The 17,570-nt window shown below is 39.0% G+C and overlaps 1 protein-coding gene across 3 annotated transcripts in view; it reads left to right on the top strand.

Annotated features, from left to right (window-relative positions):
• Positions 1-17,351, top strand: part of farp2 (FERM, RhoGEF and pleckstrin domain protein 2) — a 63,476-nt gene extending 46,125 nt beyond the window's left edge. For 2 of the 3 annotated variants that reach the window (XM_066665709.1, XM_066665708.1), the window contains exons 14-27: positions 2,429-2,610; positions 3,463-3,552; positions 4,272-4,405; positions 4,843-4,924; positions 5,267-5,504; positions 7,786-7,916; positions 8,241-8,309; positions 8,394-8,483; positions 10,959-11,041; positions 11,779-11,897; positions 12,091-12,254; positions 14,505-14,612; positions 15,129-15,280; positions 15,407-17,351. In XM_066665709.1, the coding sequence (XP_066521806.1) occupies positions 2,429-2,610; positions 3,463-3,552; positions 4,272-4,405; positions 4,843-4,924; positions 5,267-5,504; positions 7,786-7,916; positions 8,241-8,309; positions 8,394-8,483; positions 10,959-11,041; positions 11,779-11,897; positions 12,091-12,254; positions 14,505-14,612; positions 15,129-15,280; positions 15,407-15,497 (1,733 nt within the window). In that variant the 3' untranslated portion in view covers positions 15,498-17,351. The remainder of the gene's footprint in view (positions 1-2,428; positions 2,611-3,462; positions 3,553-4,271; positions 4,406-4,842; positions 4,925-5,266; positions 5,505-7,785; positions 7,917-8,240; positions 8,310-8,393; positions 8,484-10,958; positions 11,042-11,778; positions 11,898-12,090; positions 12,255-14,504; positions 14,613-15,128; positions 15,281-15,406) is intronic. The other variant, XM_066665710.1, reaches the window with a different exon arrangement.
• The last annotated feature ends 219 nt before the right edge of the window (positions 17,352-17,570 follow it).

The following is a 17,570-nucleotide window of genomic DNA, read 5'->3' as shown; positions in this document are numbered from 1 at the left end:
TAAAGTGAAAGCTTGGGATATTTCAGGGTGATTTTAGAAGGGTGTGTTCCTTCATGGTTAAATTTGGAATATGAGGTTGAAGAGAGTGGTACGAAGGAATGTTTTGTGTAATGTTATTGTAACTACTATTAGAAACCATATGCCATACCCTTCTATACATTTGACCTTAAACTGTCTGTTGTAACTTTGCGGCTAAATTATTTTAGCACATTTGGCTACACAGTACCAACTCGTCATACAGCAAATATTCAGAGCGTTTGTCAGTCTTATTTGTTTATATAAGAATTTACCTTTATTTATTTATTTATTTATTTATTTTCTTAAAGCAGAAAGTTGCTCTTTTGTTTATGCAGAAATAGATCTTGACAATTCTGTCTTGGCCTGTTCACAAAAAAGATTTTTGAGCTATTGTTTTATTCTGGATATCAACAGTTTTTCAGCTCTTGGCCACTGGAATGAGGCCGAGGTGAATGGGTCGTTTCCTTTCTTTTCGTGGAGCAGGAGACATAAGCCTGAGTTACAGTTATGGAAAGAGAGGAGGATGCCTCTCAGATGCTAAATTCCAGAGCCTTGTTTCTGTGCTCAGTTCTGCTTCTGTTTGTTTAGGAAGGCAGCCAAGTGGCTCTAATGCAGCCTGTACACCCCCCCCCCCACTTTCCCCCCCCAACCACCCCCTTCTCTTGTGTCATACCCCAGTGGGACACTGCAGTTAAAGTGTAAACCACTGCTGCTTGCCTAGCCTGACCACATTCCGATAAGCCTTCTCTCCAAGAATTCCTTCCGGGTCACAGAGCCACCTTTTCCTTTCCTCATGTCCTGTGCTTTTCTTTCCAGTCATTTTGTTCTTCCTTTTCCCTAAGCTGTCTGTCTCGAAAGACTAAAGCAGCTCTGTCTTGTCCCAGTTGTACTGTGCTCTGTGTATGAAACCTTCTTCTTGGGTTCTTAGCAGGATTTCTTTCTTTTTTTTTTTTTTTTTTCCTTTCTGAAGTGTTTGCTTTTAATTAGAGTTGTGAAGAATCTCTTCTGGCCGTGGGAACCATTGCTTGCACATGTCCACTCTAAGTTGGACCCATGCGATTGTGAAAAGTGCTGAGTGATGAAAGCCCCCTGAGCTGCTCTTTGATTTGCAGTTCAGGACTTATTTGAACTGCTAAACATTTTTGGTATAAGCCCCTTAAACATTTAAGTGTCTGTGCATGGGCCACTTACCAAAATATATACAAAAAAAGCTGTGTGTTGGTCATTCTCTTGAGCCTAGGAAAATGATTTACCTAACAAAATACAAAAAATCTTTTCAGCGTTTTCACTGGCCAACTTTTATATATATTTTTTATTATTTGATGCCTGTAACACTATATATTTTTATATTTTTTTTTTTTTTTTTTTTACTCTTATTCTGCCTCTGTTCCAGCTTTGATTTAAGTTGCATCATTTAGAAACCTTAAACAATATGCAGGTGAATATGAAAAGCCCAGACCCAGTCATACTAGCACAACACAACACACACCCACGTCAGTGTCACTGCAGTGCAGAGAATGGTCCACCCTCTAAATAATACCTGCTCTGTGGTGGTATTTTGGGGATAATGACCTTTTGAAGAACATGGTGAAAGTGGACAAACTCAGAGCAACAGATGAAATGCAGGCTGTAATTGCAGAACTACAAAGTGTTTCTGTGTGGCCATTGAATATGAATAAATGCACAGTGAATGTAGAAACAAGGTGGTCAAATTTGTTTATATACATTGCTGTGTATATATCTTGATATTTTAATAATTCTGAAATTTTATTTTACAAGTGGATGTTATTTGTCATTTACATTGCTTAGTAAATTTGAACTGAGTAAAAAGTTTGGATCAGGTCCAGGCCATGCATTATAAATCTACAGAATATGGTGTTCTCCACAGAGGATTTTCCAAAGATTTCTAAAAAATTTCTAAAAAAAAAAAAGGCAGCTTATTGTTCTACATGCTAAGCCTGTGACTACAAATCCAGCTATTTTTCCCCAACTATATTCTTAGCATTTACATTTAATTATACATTTTCGAAAATATGGTCAAATTCATAAAATAACAAGGTGAAAAATGTCCACTTTGAATTTAAGAATTGCTTAAAATAACATTTAAAATGTAGTCCAGGATATGCTTGTTTGCACACAAAGTGAAACTGATTATAAGTTCTGGAAGCATTTAGCATTGTGCAAGCCTGCATGCCTACATCACGACAGGCTCTCCTCTAATCTGTATTAAATAGTGTTATGGAAAATTTCCCATTGCCTAATTGTTGGGAGGAAATGCTTTCATTTCCTGTTGGCCACATTAGGCTCAGATATCCAGTGCAAATCCACTGCCTTCAGGGGCAAGGAGAGATATGTGTGCATCTTCAGTCTCTCCCTCACCCTGCGTTAATTCCCATTTCTCCTCTCACAGGTCCTGTGATAGACAGCCCCCAGCTGTCTCCATTCGGCTCCAAGAGTGCCCTCTGTCTGTCACCCTCCTTCCAGATGTCCACCCTCAGCCTGCCCGGCCAGGCGCCCTCCCCCCTGCAGAGCCCCAGCCTGAATGAGGTGGGCACTGCCAGGCTAGAGGTGGAGGAGGAGGTCAGGAGGAAGGTACACTGCCCACATGCCACCTTGCCAGGCCCCACATGAGAGCCCAATGAAAGCTAGCTTGAGTATGGGCCAGTGCACTTAAACAATCAGATGACAGTGTTTTATGGGTACTGAAGTTTGTTTATTTGATTAATTTGAATGGAGAGGCCTTGGCTCCTAAACTTGGTGTGCACTGCTGACTTAAACACTCTACCTCCAACCTCAGAATGGGATTTCTGTGAAATGTGTCTTGGATAATATTGTGATAGGAATGGTGTTTGCGTAATTGTAAGTGTACAGAGTAGTTGTGAGTAATTTTAGTATTAGTTTTTGTGTAGGCATGTTCTCAAAGTAGTGTTACACTTTAACTCAGTAGTGTAAAATCAATAGTGTGTAATATGTATATAAAGGGTGTAACGATTTCAGTACCCTATAAAAAAAAAAAAAAAAAGAACTTATTGAAATTTATGGAGATTAAATATCCTCATTCCAACTTGTGGCAGCATTAAGTGCCTTCTATGCACCCATTCAATCACACATGGCTAGTGTTTTTGTCTTGAAGTTCCTTACATACTTTTGCTTGTTTAATTCAAAGTAATCAGTGTAGAGTCAAGCAATTTCCACATAAATTAAAATGATAAGTCAAATGGAATGTGAAAATATGTGAATCTTTACACCCGTTAATTGTGGCCAGGTTTTCTAATCACACAGTTTGTGTCAGAGAGATGATGTGTTCTTATGGTCTGACACAAATTACGTAAAAGTAGTGATTGATTACACAAAAGATATGTTGTGGTTAAATAATTCTTTTTGAGTCATTATGGCAGTAGTTGTATAGAGGACTGTTTGTTTTTTCTTTTTCTTTAAATTCAGAGATATCCCACTGATAAGGCCTACTTCATTGCCAAAGAGATTCTGATGACAGAGAGGACATATCTTAAAGACCTGGAGGTCATAACTGTGGTAAGTACATAGATCTGTTGATGTGTGATGAGTTATTCCACTGTCATTCTTAGGCCAAAAACATGAGACCCTTAGATCAGGCAGAGGGGTGACACAACTACTTGACTGCACTCCCACATCTTGCTTGCTCTATAGAAATAGGTATTGGTACTGACCAATAGAGTGGTGCTGTCAAGTGTTGGCTAGAGTGGTATAAAATCCCTCAGTGTTGGGCTGTGAAGTAGTGAGCCTGGGTTGACTGGAGTGTGATGGGGGCAGCTGTAGCCTAGTGTTAGAGAAGCAGGCTTGGGACTGTTCGATCTCCAAAACCCACAGGGCTGAAGTGCCCTAGAGCAAGGCACCTAATCCATGCTGCTCGCCGCTCTGGGTGTGTTTTTTCACGGCTTCTAATCTGTACTCTGAATGTGTGTATTCACTTCCCAGATGGGTTGAATGCAGAGGTGAAATTTCATTGTACTCTTTTCAGCAATCAGGGGATGAGCTCCCTTATTATATTCTTGATTTTTACAAGGAACACTGGATGAGTGGTGCCTATAAACCTTTAGCCATATAGGGTGTTTTGTCTGTGCCCACACATCTTGCAGCACTGTGTGGGCGTTAGTGAACTGTCATCATTGTAGCCTCCTCTTTGTGTGATTCATTGAGAGACAGTGATGCCTCTGTTGACGTGAATGTGTTTCATGTCATGCTGACGTGTCTGTGTGTCTGGTTCTCCTCAGTGGTTCCGCAGTGCAGTGATCAAAGAGAACGCCATGCCAGAGGCCCTAATGACCCTCCTGTTCTCCAACATTGACCCCATCTATGAGTTCCACAGAGGCTTCCTCAAAGAGATTGACCAGAGGCTGGCTCTCTGGTACACTCCTCTTTTATCCCTTGCTGTCCGACATGACTAAAATAACACTCTACCACACACAGATATTAGGAGTGTAAATCTCTGACCTCACACCAGTGTGGATTTTATGATTCTTAAAGAACATACACTGTGCATGATATAGTTTTGCATATTGACCTATAATCACTTTCTTTCAATAATCTTGGCGTATGTTACTTAGTTTAGTTGATGAACTTACGTCAAAACATATGGTCATTTTAATAAAGGACAATTTTTAAAAGGAATTTTTCAGTGTACCTTTGGACTGTTTCTAATTAAATTTGATCACAAGGTAAAAATTTTTTTATAATAAAATAATTTGTTCAAAGGTTAACGTATGAAAAAATCACCTGTGAGTACGGTAATAATAGTAGGAGATGAACTAATTGTCGCCTACAATTCCTTTCTTATTTCACCAGGGAGGGGCGCTCTAACGCTCATATAAAGGGAGATTACCAGAGGATTGGTGATGTAATGCTGAAGAACATGTGTGCCCTAAAGGTAAAGTTGTGATCTGTGTGGAAATAAACCTGTGACTACATCATTCTTGAAAGATTTTTATTTATAATATGAAAGCCTATTGAGTTCATCTGCTGTGTGTGCATTCTTTGTGTTTTTAGACAGCAATTAAAGGCCAGGTGAAGCAGTTCACCAGTGGTTCTTCCAAAATATTACTTGTTAGATATATCTAGATTAGCTGGCATCCAACAGGTCCGACATGATTGCAAAATCTGTGCAGTAACATCTACATTGCCTTAGTATATTTTTGAAAACAAAGTTTTACCTCTAGCTCCTAAGCTAAACAAATATTTAATTAATGAGCTTTATTCTTTGTGTACTCAGGAGTTCACCAGCTACTTGCAGAAACATGATGAGGTTCTGACGGAGCTGGAGAAGGCCACAAAGCGCGTGAAGAAACTAGAGACTGTGTATAAGGAGTTTGAGCTGCAGAAGGTCTGCTACCTGCCTCTCAACACCTTCCTTCTCAAACCCATCCAAAGACTCATGCACTACAAACTGATCCTGGAGCGTCTGTGTAAACACTACTCCCCCGAACACAAAGACCACCACGACTGCAAAGGTAACGCTCGCACACCATCTGAAACACTAACTGTATCAATGATATCACTCCCTACATCAGGCATAGGGGGAAAAGTTACTATTACTATTTAATTATGTCTTATTAAAATATATATAATTTATTCTATATTAATTATTTCTTCTTATTTTATTTATTTATTTATTTTATTTGTCATTATTGGTTAGACTTTTTAACAGTATTTTATTGGGACACTTCACTGCATTAAATCCATCCATGCCTTCTTTATAGTAAGGATAGCATTATTATGTAATGATCCATACATTTATAGCAATAAATAAGTAATTTAATTTAAGGCGGCAGCCCTCAAGATTTGTTTTTAATTATAAGCAGTAATATTCCTGAGTGAGGAGGGGAAGAAATATTATAAAGCAACAGAATCACTGATGATAATTGTGAAAATGGGAATAGTGATAAATAACTGGTGCGACCATGCCTACAGAACCTAATATATTAATTCTTAAAACAGGCTGGTCTGGTAGGTTTCCTGGGAGTTTTTCCCGTGTCTCACTATACATATTTATTTGTGTCATTTATGTCAGTTTCTAAAAGAGTATCCAACACATTTTGCTGGTTAGCAGAGCAACTGCAGGCATTAAGTACACAAGCAAACATGAAGATATCAGAATGGCAAACTGAAATGAAACAAATGCAGTATCTAACTGAAGACAGTTTGTAAACCAAAACAGAGTGTGATACAGTCCTGACTAAAACCAGTATTACTGCCTTGAAATAATAAAGCTAAATAATAAAAAAATAAAAAACGTTGCGTGAACTCCATGACCTGCTTTTTTTACTGCTAAACATAAGAGTTTTTTTTTATGACTAGTTATTAAAATAGGGAGCCAGAATTTATTACTTTTAACATAATGTATAATATTCCTGCTTTAGAGTGTAGTATACTACTTTTGTATTAAATGTAGTAAATTAGCCAGTTTTATTGTTAATATTTTTTTCTTTTAATTACCTCTGCTAATCACTATTTTCAGACAATTTTAAGAGCTGTCACTGTCATTTTGTTAACCTTTATGACCACCTAACTCAGGGGTAATTAATTAAAATTCATTAAGGTCCAGTTAGGGACAAATACTCTAAAAGAAATGTAATTTTTCTTATTTCAAGTAAAATCTACACATAAAATAATTAAAAAAAAAAAAAATGCGTATGTCTTGTAGTTGCAGTTGACTTACTGCTTTACATAACCAGCAATCTGAGTGGTTTTTATTGCTGGAGGGCGGGACTTAATCTGTTAACAGCAAGCTGATTGGCTCTTTATGCTGAAGGTTGGACTATATCCGTAAATGGATTCCGTGTTCAGCGTTATGAAAATTCAATCGTTAATCATTCCCTTATTTTTAAAGTTTCTGGTTACTCACACAACACTATGGTCCTGAAAGTGTCCCAAAAGAGCTTTTATCATGTCCCTTGGGCAATTTATTAAGGTAATTTCCTGGAACGCTAAACCTGAACCATAATGACTAGGAGTCACGCCATTTAAAACAAACACTGTTTAAAATTAAACAGCTCTTAATAGTACATCATTTACAGGTCCAGGTCCGGATAGGACACCGTCTGGGTCTATTCGTGACCCCTGACCTAAATAGAGAGCTGACCAATGGATTCTTTGTATAGCCACTGGACGCCTGTGAACCAGCTGTACATAATGATGCTTTTTGCTTGTGGTGAATGATGTAACTAATTGAAACTTCCTGCCTATTGGTTATGAAAAAAGTAGTTTGCTATCTGTTACTCAATGAACGGGACAGTATTTCATCATGAATGAACAAAACAATAAGCTCAACACAGAATGCAGTGACAATCTAGATAAAAATTTAAGAGCGATTTTACCTTCAACTAAAAATGTAGTATTGTGGAGCAGTAACAATATGTATCTGCGTTAAAGTCCTAAATATAATTATTTACAGAATATAATTATATAATAGACAAATATTTTTGCAATTGCAAATCTCTCCAGAGAGTTTTCTGAATCCCCTAATTTCCAAAACGTATGGATTGTTGCATTAAATATGGTTATTCACATAAATATATATAATGTTATTTGACTACATAAAATAATTTTATATTGTAAATGTAATTTGTTGCTGAACAGCAGAACAAAATTTTACCTTCAGTGTTTTGATGAGTCACGTAAAGAGAAACATTTTGAGATGGTTGATTATATATTTATGGACCTCTGATTGTCTAATGTGTGCATAAATGGGTTTTGTGTGTGTTTCTGACTTTGACTGTTTGCCCCCTGTAGAGGCGCTGAAGGAGGTAGCAGAGATAGCTGCTCAGCTGCAGAGTAGCCTCATCAGGTTGGAGAACTTCCAGAAATTGACAGAGCTCCAGAGGGACTTGATCGGTATAGAGAATCTCACTGCACCTGGCAGAGTGAGCTCAAGGCTTTATTTGATTTCAGGAAATCAGTTTCCTTAAGAGAAAACCAATGTAGGGTTGCAGCTGATCTCAAACACTTTCTGCAATTCCTGTGACTTTGGTTCCTCGATTCAGCAAGAGAATTCAAAATTTATGGTACAATAATACCAGTGCTATTGGTCAGAATGACCACGAGAGCATATGAGAATGTGCTAACAGCAAAAAAAAAATCTCAATGTCATATAATGTCCTAAATAACATTAACCTAGTCCATTTATCATAACAGCACTAGATAAAACAGCGCTACATATTTTATGCTTCTTCCTCTGCATTTACTAGGAGTTCATCAGGGAAGGCTGTCTCTACAAGCTCACCAAGAAGGGCCTGCAGCAGAGGATGTTTTTCCTGGTCAGTTATACACCAGTAGAAAAGGTTATTAACTTTTGTCCCTTGTATTTGTACTGCATTGTTAACCTCAAGCTCATGTCTCAGTTTTCAGATATGCTCCTGTACACAAGCAAAGGTGTTACGGCCACCAATCAGTTCAAAGTTCATGGACAGCTTCCCCTCCATGGAATGATTGTGAGTATATGGCTCAGTTCAGCCCCAGAATAATAACATTTTTCATGCTCGTTCCTTTGTCTTTATCAGCCCTCGTTGCAGTGGTTATTGAGGGGTCATTTTGACATTTTGTGGCTCCCTGCTGTTTTTCTCATTCTGGTCTGGAGTGAAGTGTGAGAGCTGAGCTGGTTTTGGCTCAGTTCAGACTGCACTGTTGGTCCGTCCTCAGTGAAGCTCATTCGTCATGTCAGCCTGCTAGTCCGAAAAGCCTCCAAGATGAATGACTCTGTCTAAACAGAGCACGCCATCCTAGCTCTGAGAGGATTTACTTCAACATGGAGGCAGAGCTCTCAACAAAACATGGGGCTTTGCAGCCTCATTTAGTTTTCAGTGTATTCAGCCAGCATTAGTAGTTTCCCTTGCATTAAAGCATTTGAGAACATACCTATACATGATGATTCATGACAGTTTTATATAAAACTGAGCTGCAAAAAGGTGTGAACTGGGATGGACCCAAATATGTTTGTCCAGTTTCACAAAATAAACTTTTTTTTTTTATTATGAAAAAAAGGCACCATTGTTGTATCTAATAGGGTTGGATGGTGAGTAAAAAAAAAATACACCTGGCAGATATGACAGGAAATGTACTCTTATTAATGCCTTTGGTCAGCTGCTGTGAAAATGAATTAAACATGTGCAAGCAGTTAAGAATAAAATGACACCTGTCTAGTTCCTTTCCCAGCATGATAGATGTATTGCTTGTCAAGGATTAATGTGAGTTATTTATCCTCATCTGATTACATCAACCTGTTCCCCAGTCTAGAACCACTCAGAGGGGATCAGTACAGGTTTATGGTGAATGTGTCAGATGTGTCAGCTATACATGAAAGCCAAAATATATGATGACAAATTATTATACAGCGTAACATTTGGACACTTTAAATGGAGCTTTAAGGTGGAATTTATGAGGACCATCTAGTTTTAATGGTGTTTTTAAGGGTTTAATGAGTGTTTTGAGTACAGGGAGTGTGGGGAGTTTGTAAGGCAGAGGTGTTCAGCTCTGCTGACGAAAGGCCTTAGTCCAGTACACTTTGGTCAATTACCTGTTCATATCTTAGACTAATAACCATGTATGTTTTTCCACAACATAATTCTGTACAATAGGATTACAATTACTCATCATGAATATTGTCATTTCCACTACCAAGCATTTATACAATACCATGGATAATTCTATGGCACTTTTCCACTGTGTATTACCAGCTCAACTTGACTCTATAAAGCTCTACTCTGCTCTTTTCATTCGGTCCATGGTAGCTTTTTCAGTATAACTCCCCAAAAAATGTAGCTTTTTGGCTTTGAAGATCACAAAGATGGTAGTAATATTATGTTTTGTTTACTTGTGTTTTTTGACTGGTTTGTTTTTTTGCACTCAACATATCTCCATGCCCCAGTTCAGTAGAGTTTTTGCTCCATCTGGCTCTCGCTGGAGCCATTTCATCAGCCACCGTTCCAAGGAGCTTTTCAAACCTCATCAAAAAGTCCATGGCATAATTTTTTGAACTGCCTTTGTGAGTCAGATAAAAACAAATGTAATGTCTGCTATAACTTGCAGATTTTACAAACAGTGAGTTTGTGTTGGGTGTCTGCATTTTACAGTGTAGTCAAGTCTCTGGCTAGTCAGTGCTCTGCAAGGTTTACATGTCACCTTTAGGTTTTCATGTCACTACTCGGCTCTATAGGAACCACTAAAGGGAAGAAAAAAGAAAACTGTTTCCAGAGAATGGGTTTGAGATTTGCCTAATGGAAAAGCAAAAGAGGCAAGTAGAGTATGGACCATGCAGTGGAAAAGCACCACCAAGCTTTAAATAGTGCAGATCATTGATCAAATACAGTGGTAATTGAATCATCACATTGTGAGTGTGACATAAAAAGTGGACTCTCAATAATAGAGGCAGTACCCTACCGTGCTTCATGTGGAGAATACCTTTTAGTTTCCAGGTTTGTTAGGTTTTGGGCAGGAAAATTACCAAACTGTACTGGACTCTAAGAGTGGACACATTTGGTGTGTTGGTACGGCTGTGGGCAACTGGGCGTATCTCAGTATTGCGTGATAGTTTGGTTTGGCAGTAGCAAGGCCCTTGGCCTCTGTCTCTTAACCTGCATGTCTCTGCTTCACTCCTGCCTGCAGCTCATTGTGCTGGATGCTCCGGTGAGTATGAGGAAACTCAAACTCCCAAAATCCTTCACTCCCACAGACTGCACCACAGTCTCCACTGCCACCCCAGCACCTACTTAAGCACACTTCCTGTTTGTTTCCCCATCACGCTCTCATCCTTTGTGCTTATTTATTTATTTATTTTTTGCTTCATTAGAGGCAAGGAATAGACAGGAGGCTGCTCAATAGACCGGGATGTGAAATATATAAAACTGTGTAGAGCTGTACAGCAAAGATGTGTCCATGTTCTAATATTTATTTATTTATTTGTGTTCCAGGTGGAGGAGAGTGAGAATGAATGGTCAGTTCCCCACTGTTTCACCATCTACTCTGCCCAGAGGACCATTGTGGTAGCAGCCAGGTGACCTTAAGATCCACAAATTTTGCATTTTGCATGTTTCACCCTCAAACGCCTGATCTTTTAACATCTAATGTGAAACTTGGCAGGATTTAAAAGTTGGTGACCAAAGTCCCGTTCAACCAAAAGAGAAACTTTAGCAACTTTACCCGAGAAGGGAAAAAAACCAATAGACTTGCAATAGAAGTCAATGTAAAAAAAAAAAGTATATGTAATGTAAAAAATCATTTTGGAGCCTTTTTATTTCTCCTTTCATCACAAAGTTTTACCACAAAGTGAAAGGCAGGTGCTGTATACAAATAATGTTGTAAACTGAAAATCCACAAAAACGGAGATATTTTATTTGGTCAAAATACATACGTTTTGTGCGAAAAGCTTCTGAGACTTCGGAAAATGTCAATCCAGTTGAATAGCTAAACAGACCTATTTACTTGAGCTTTTTTATTTTTAAAATATTAAGCAAATATTGTCATCTACAACACTACCAACTTATTTATACAGAAAGGGTCATGTGACAAAAACAAAAGTGTCATATTCACTGGTGACTTGGGCCCACCCACTTTTAGATTTCATTTATGATATCCATCAAACTTAATTATCCACTACTGTAAAGCTTTTTCTAATCATTGTTTTGTGAACCACAGTGAGTTTTAAAAACTTTGTAGATAATTAAAATAACTACTTGTAGTTTTTCAACTGCAGGACAATCATTAGCCAGCTTAAATATCTGTTTTCCACAGCTCTAAGGTGGAGATGAACAAATGGATCGAGGACCTGAACATGGCTATAGACATGTCAAAGAAGTCTCAGGAGAAATCAGATCTATTTCTGGATCCAAGCCTGTGTGACCGCTCCAACAGTAAGGACGTTTGAATGACCCCTGTCCTATGTTAATGTGCTGGAGAATTTGGGTCACTTTTTTTTTTTTTTGTTAAATCCCTTAGCTCCATCACCACATAGCCTGAGTTAGAGATAAAACCCACCCTTCCCAATCACTCTCCCTCCCCTCCTCTCCTCTCCCTTCCTCTTTTATTCCTGGCATGCTCTGGCAGGGTCGTCTGATGAGGTATCTTTGGAGCAGGAGTCGGAGGATGATGTAAATTCGTCCCGCTGTTCTCTGGACAAACAGAGCCATCACAGAGCCAACACCACCATGCATGTGTGCTGGCACCGCAACACCAGCGTCTCCATGTCTGACCACAGCCTAGCCGTGGAGGTAGCATTCAGAAACTTATACACACACACACACACACACACATGCGCACAGCTCACACATAACCTCTAAATGCTCAATGACAGACCAGTAAATGGATAAGAAACACAGACACATTCAAAACAGTTAAAAGCTGTTACAAAGTATTATATGTGCTCTAAATGCAATATTTATTTAAGTATTTCTTTTTATATATATATATTTGGTATTTCTAAACAAACTTTTAAAATCTTGGATCCATATATCTGATTATTACTATTAAACATAATAATAGTGATATTTTTAAAAAAAAATTTACAATTGTGTTTCTAGAAAAAAAACACTATTCTAGATATATTTGTGACATCAGTAATTTATTTTTGCAAAGTTATCATTTTGACATGTTTAAAGAGTACATTTTCATCGCATGAATGTCTATCCACAGATACGTTTCTGTAGTAGACACATACCATCAGTTGTATAATCTCTGTAGACAAACAGGAAATGCTGCACATAAGCCTAATGTCACAATGCCCAATGCAGTGTGTGAGATAGAGGGGTAAAGCCCAGCCCCCTGCCCAGCATTGGAGTGTTCTCTAGGGTACAATTAAATTCTCACAGAAATGTTTCAACATTGTGCACCAGTTGGTAAGGTATTAACTTCCTATAAATACTGTTTATTTGAGAAGAACTACTGGATGACCCAGTGTGTACTCTTTTTGAGCAAACAGCATACCATACATTACAGCATAGCATTACATTGTGGATGCTTTCTACACACTCAAACAGATCAGACAGACCAAGTCTCCGTGGACTAGTGCTAGCAGAGACCTGTGAACAAGGAGCTGATGCTTTCCTTTGCCCCTGAAATCCAGCTTCTATCATTTTCATTCTGTCCTACCCTTATTGTCCAGCCTTCCTTCATTTCCTTCTCTTTCCTGTAGCTGACTGACCTCCACATCCTTTTCTATTTATTATGTGTTAACCTACGTTTCTGCATTTCAGACTTTCTCTGCCTTTCTACAGCATTTTACCTCTTTGGAAATGAAGTGTCTTTTTATTTCTGCGGAGATGAAGAATGACTTTTTCTGTCTGTTCACTCTTTTAATGGAATGCTAACTCTAAACCACTTTTATTTTTTTTTCTTTTCCTGCACTATGCCTGCTTTATTCTTTCTGCATGTTACCTGCTGTCCTTTACTTTCTTTCCTCATTTCTCACTTTCATACTGTCTGCCTGCTTGCCTGTCCGTCTGTCCTCAGTGTTCAGTTCTCCAGCTGTTTCTCCTGAGCTGCCTCCTCGTTATCTGCTTGGTCAGGGACAGAGACCCAACACCATCACCCATGTTTGCTGGTACCGCAACCAGAACCTTTCTCTTACTGATTACCTGCGCATGAACCAGGTACTCGTAGCTGAAAATTAAACTTTAGATTTTATCTTATGGGAGAGGATGTGCTGCCCTCTAGGTTTAGCTTTGTCAGTGGGAATACCTAAACCATTACCCAAAAGAACAGAAACAAATGTGTATACCCTCAAATCCCTATTTGGTCCCAGCTATAACCCAAACAATATTCCGTCCGACCCTGAAGAAATTAAACCTGACTGCAACCCAATAAAATTCTTTCCAAACACTGACTTCAGCCCGATACAGTTCTGACCAAACCCAACAGAAGACTGATAAATTTAGCCGTACACAGTATTAATAATTCCTTATTGAGCTTCCAGTGACAGAGATTCAAGTGGCTCTTATGAGGAAACCTAAAGCAGAGGTCAATGCAGGACAAAGTGTGTGAGGAAAAATGTAACTAAATCTGAAATGTGAGGAAGGATGCACAAACGAGACTAAGCCTGATGTTTAATGGTCAGGTCCTGTTTGTTTTGGTGTACCAAATATGCAAGGTTCCTCAGTAGGCTCACAAAGTATTTTATTTTTTATTTTTTTCTGCCTTTGAGGAATCCATCAGATTTTACCTTTTGACTCAGTCCCAGAAACAGAGGTTTGGCAGTAACATCAAGTTGAGAGAGAGCAGGGAGGAGGCTCTTGCCAATCAAAGCAGGACATTCTGCAGTGAACTCATCATCTTTTCTTACTCAGATTTAGTTTTGGACATCTATAAGACACACGTCTCCCTTTTTATTTTTTTTATTTTCTTTTCAACCAAAAGCCAGTTGCTTAATCTTTTGTTTTTAATTTCTGAGCGGAGCTGTAAATCAGCAAGGGTGGTCCAGTTTGTTTAGTGACGCGTCGGTGTTGATGTCTCTTCCATGTCTACAGAACCAGCTGTCTGGCTACCTCCTGAGGAAGTTCAAGAACAGTAACGGCTGGCAGAAGCTGTGGGTGGTCTTCACCAACTTCTGCCTGTTTTTTTATAAAACACATCAGGTACTGGCCACACTTCAGACCACCACTGATGCATCCCTTTAAAGGCTTAGGTGCACTAACGACTCAGTCAGGAATTGTTGGAACCATCAAATGGCTAGCGGTGTGTTTCGAAAGGTACTTGTACATTCTAGAGGGATGTTTTTAATACAATTGTGGTACAAAGCCAGTTAAGATAATGCTTTATTGATCCCAAAAGGAAATTGCAGAAACTCCATTTGCTGTAATTCTCCCATTGCTGCAATTCCAGATCAAGGCAAGTCAGTTGTTTAATGAAAAACCAAGGCTTTCTCATTTATATTTCATGTCACTTCAGGCTTGTAAACTTGCTGTTCGTCTTGAGACAGTTTCAGGCTGAGGTTGGCTGTAATTTTGGCAGCCCTATATATTCTTAATGTGCTGTTTGTTTTAAAAATACTGAGTGCAGTTTCTGCGACAGCTGTGATAACATCCATTTTGGGACCCGTCCTCTCTTCCGCAGGGTTTTAGGAGTTCATGATTGTTCTATTTTTGATTTAGGACGACTTCCCTCTGGCCAGCCTCCCGCTGCTGGGGTACACAGTCAGTACTCCTGGGGAAGCAGACAGCATCCATAAAGAGTATGTTTTCAAGCTGCAGTTCAAGTCCCATGTTTACTTCTTCAGGGCAGAAAGCGAGTACACCTTTGAAAGGTAAATCTGTTTTCGTTCTCATTTGACAGTCAGTTTTTACTATGGTAACAATATGTACATCTATGGTAGATAGAGGCGTTAAATCATGATAATCATGTGTTATGGTTTGTGTTTTTGCATGTGAAGATGGATGGAGGTGATAAAAAGCGCAGCCAGTGCTGCAGGCCGGGTCAGTCTCCTCATTCCCAAAGGCCCTGGAGAGATGAACGGGAACTAAACAGGGAGGAGCTGAGGATGACTTTCCTCCTGGAGCTGGGGGCTGGGCCCTGCAGACTGCCAGGAATATACAGCGTTATTTTATTTAATCTGTTTCATTATTGCCTCCCAAAACCTCTGCATACTCCAGAGAGTAGGAGGTAACATCTGACCCGAAGGAGACCATCTAAGAAGTCTCCAAGGAGCCTCTCTCTCTCTTTCAGCTGCGGCTACATTTCTTACAACCTCCTTTTTTCAACATGTAGTTGAAGTTACACCAAGTTCTGCATAGTTTTCTAGAACAGTAATAAAACCACACGTGGGTATTATTTTTGTATTTCAGCTTATGCACTGCTCCTACAATTTCTGTGGCCGCATATCAGAAAAACAGCCAGACCTTCATCTAAAAACATGGAGATCTTTGCAACTTTCTCGACACTGTCAGACAGCGTCGGCTCACATTTGAACTGAATAAGAGCTTCCTGAATGGATTTTAGTGTCGAGGCATGCACTCATTTTGCATGAAATCAATGTCAAACCTGCTTTTTTTTCTTCTTCTTAATGGGAGAACATTTACGGGACATTGCTGGAAAAAGTCTTGACTGGACAGGGCCTGAATTCAGTCTGGAGGGTAGAGTAAGTGAAAAGGGTGACACGGAGTACAGCTACATGTGTGTCTGGAAGATGCAGAACCACAGCAATGTGGAACAGGGGACACTTTGGTGGGAGCTCGGGATGTTGGTTTTTGTAAGATGAAATGACTTGGGAGAATGCACATCAGCCTCTTTTTAAACCTTAAAGAAAGCATTGTGATGCAGAAGAGTGCTGGCGTCCAGTTGTGGAGGGTGATGACAGACAGGAGTGAAGGAGGTTTTTGTTATGGATACAGAGTGCTGGTGGAGTGAGATCAGAAGTCTATAGTAAAACTGCAGTGAGCTCAGCTTTCTCTAAAGACCACAAGTGACATGTAAAGACAATTCACTGTCATTTTTTTTTAAACTTTGAATTGTAAATCTAAGAGGTACTAAGATTGTTTTAACGATGACATTTACAAGAGCATATTTAACAAAACGATTTGACAATGCATTTGTGCACAAGTCCCATCTGTAAAGTTTGCATTCCCGTGAGTGGTTAGAGAAAGGGTGAGAACTATTTTCAACCACAAGGGGGAGTCAGCTTCTATGGTACGCACAGTTTATTAATTAAAGACAGTTTTTGACTTATACTGCCTTTGGTCAGGAAAGGTCTGGGTAACTTTGACTCTGAATTCTTCAGAATCCAGTTCTTATAAAACACATTGCCAAGCCCTTTAACCATTCTGACGTGATCGGCACTCTGACTGTGGAGCTGTACTCTTCTTGTGTTGATAGTAGCATTTCTGCAGATAGATTTCATAAAAACCAAAAAAAAGGTTATTCTCATTAAATGTCCACTGATCCTCTCTTCTCTTTAATAGGTCAAACCCTGGTGTATATTTATAGATCATGCTATAACTTTTATTACTAAAATTGAAATCGTGGTGTTGCAAGGCCAGTTTTTTCTTTTTCTTGACTATTTGGTGTTTCTCAGGCTCAGAGCTTTTGAGTTTTTGATTATAGCCATGCTATGTTTACTTATATGGGCTGGGCTTAACTGTAACTTAACTATGTTATTTGGGAGATTTGATGTATAACATTAAATGGATGATAGTCTATGCTAGGCTGTTACATTGGTTCATTGAGTATGCTGTACTGGGTCCAACCAAAGACCTAAAAAAAGCCTCATGAAAACCTTGGCTGAGGTACTTCAGCCATATATTAATCGGTACTGGTGACTATATGTAAGCTCTTCGATAATTAAGCAGATATTAAACACATTGAGTCCCGGGCAGTCGCTGGCTTTAAATGACCAGCACTGGGCGAGGTGGGTTCATCACTCATTTTTATACACTCCATTAAAAAACAAAAAGTACTGGAACCTTTGTTTGAAGCTTTCCACTCTTTATGTCCCTCTGAGACTTAAACCAGCGAGCTTTCCTGAAGCTCCAAGTCACCTGTCATTCAGAGGCACTCTAAATGATGGAGTCCAATCTTCTCTCTGTCTTCTGTAATTCATC

The sequence above is a fragment of the Hoplias malabaricus genome, chromosome 3 (assembly GCF_029633855.1).
Source record: "Hoplias malabaricus isolate fHopMal1 chromosome 3, fHopMal1.hap1, whole genome shotgun sequence".
Taxonomy (NCBI): Eukaryota; Metazoa; Chordata; class Actinopteri; order Characiformes; family Erythrinidae; genus Hoplias; species Hoplias malabaricus.
Note: the sequence above shows the minus strand (reverse complement) of the source record. Positions and strands in the feature narration are given on the sequence as shown.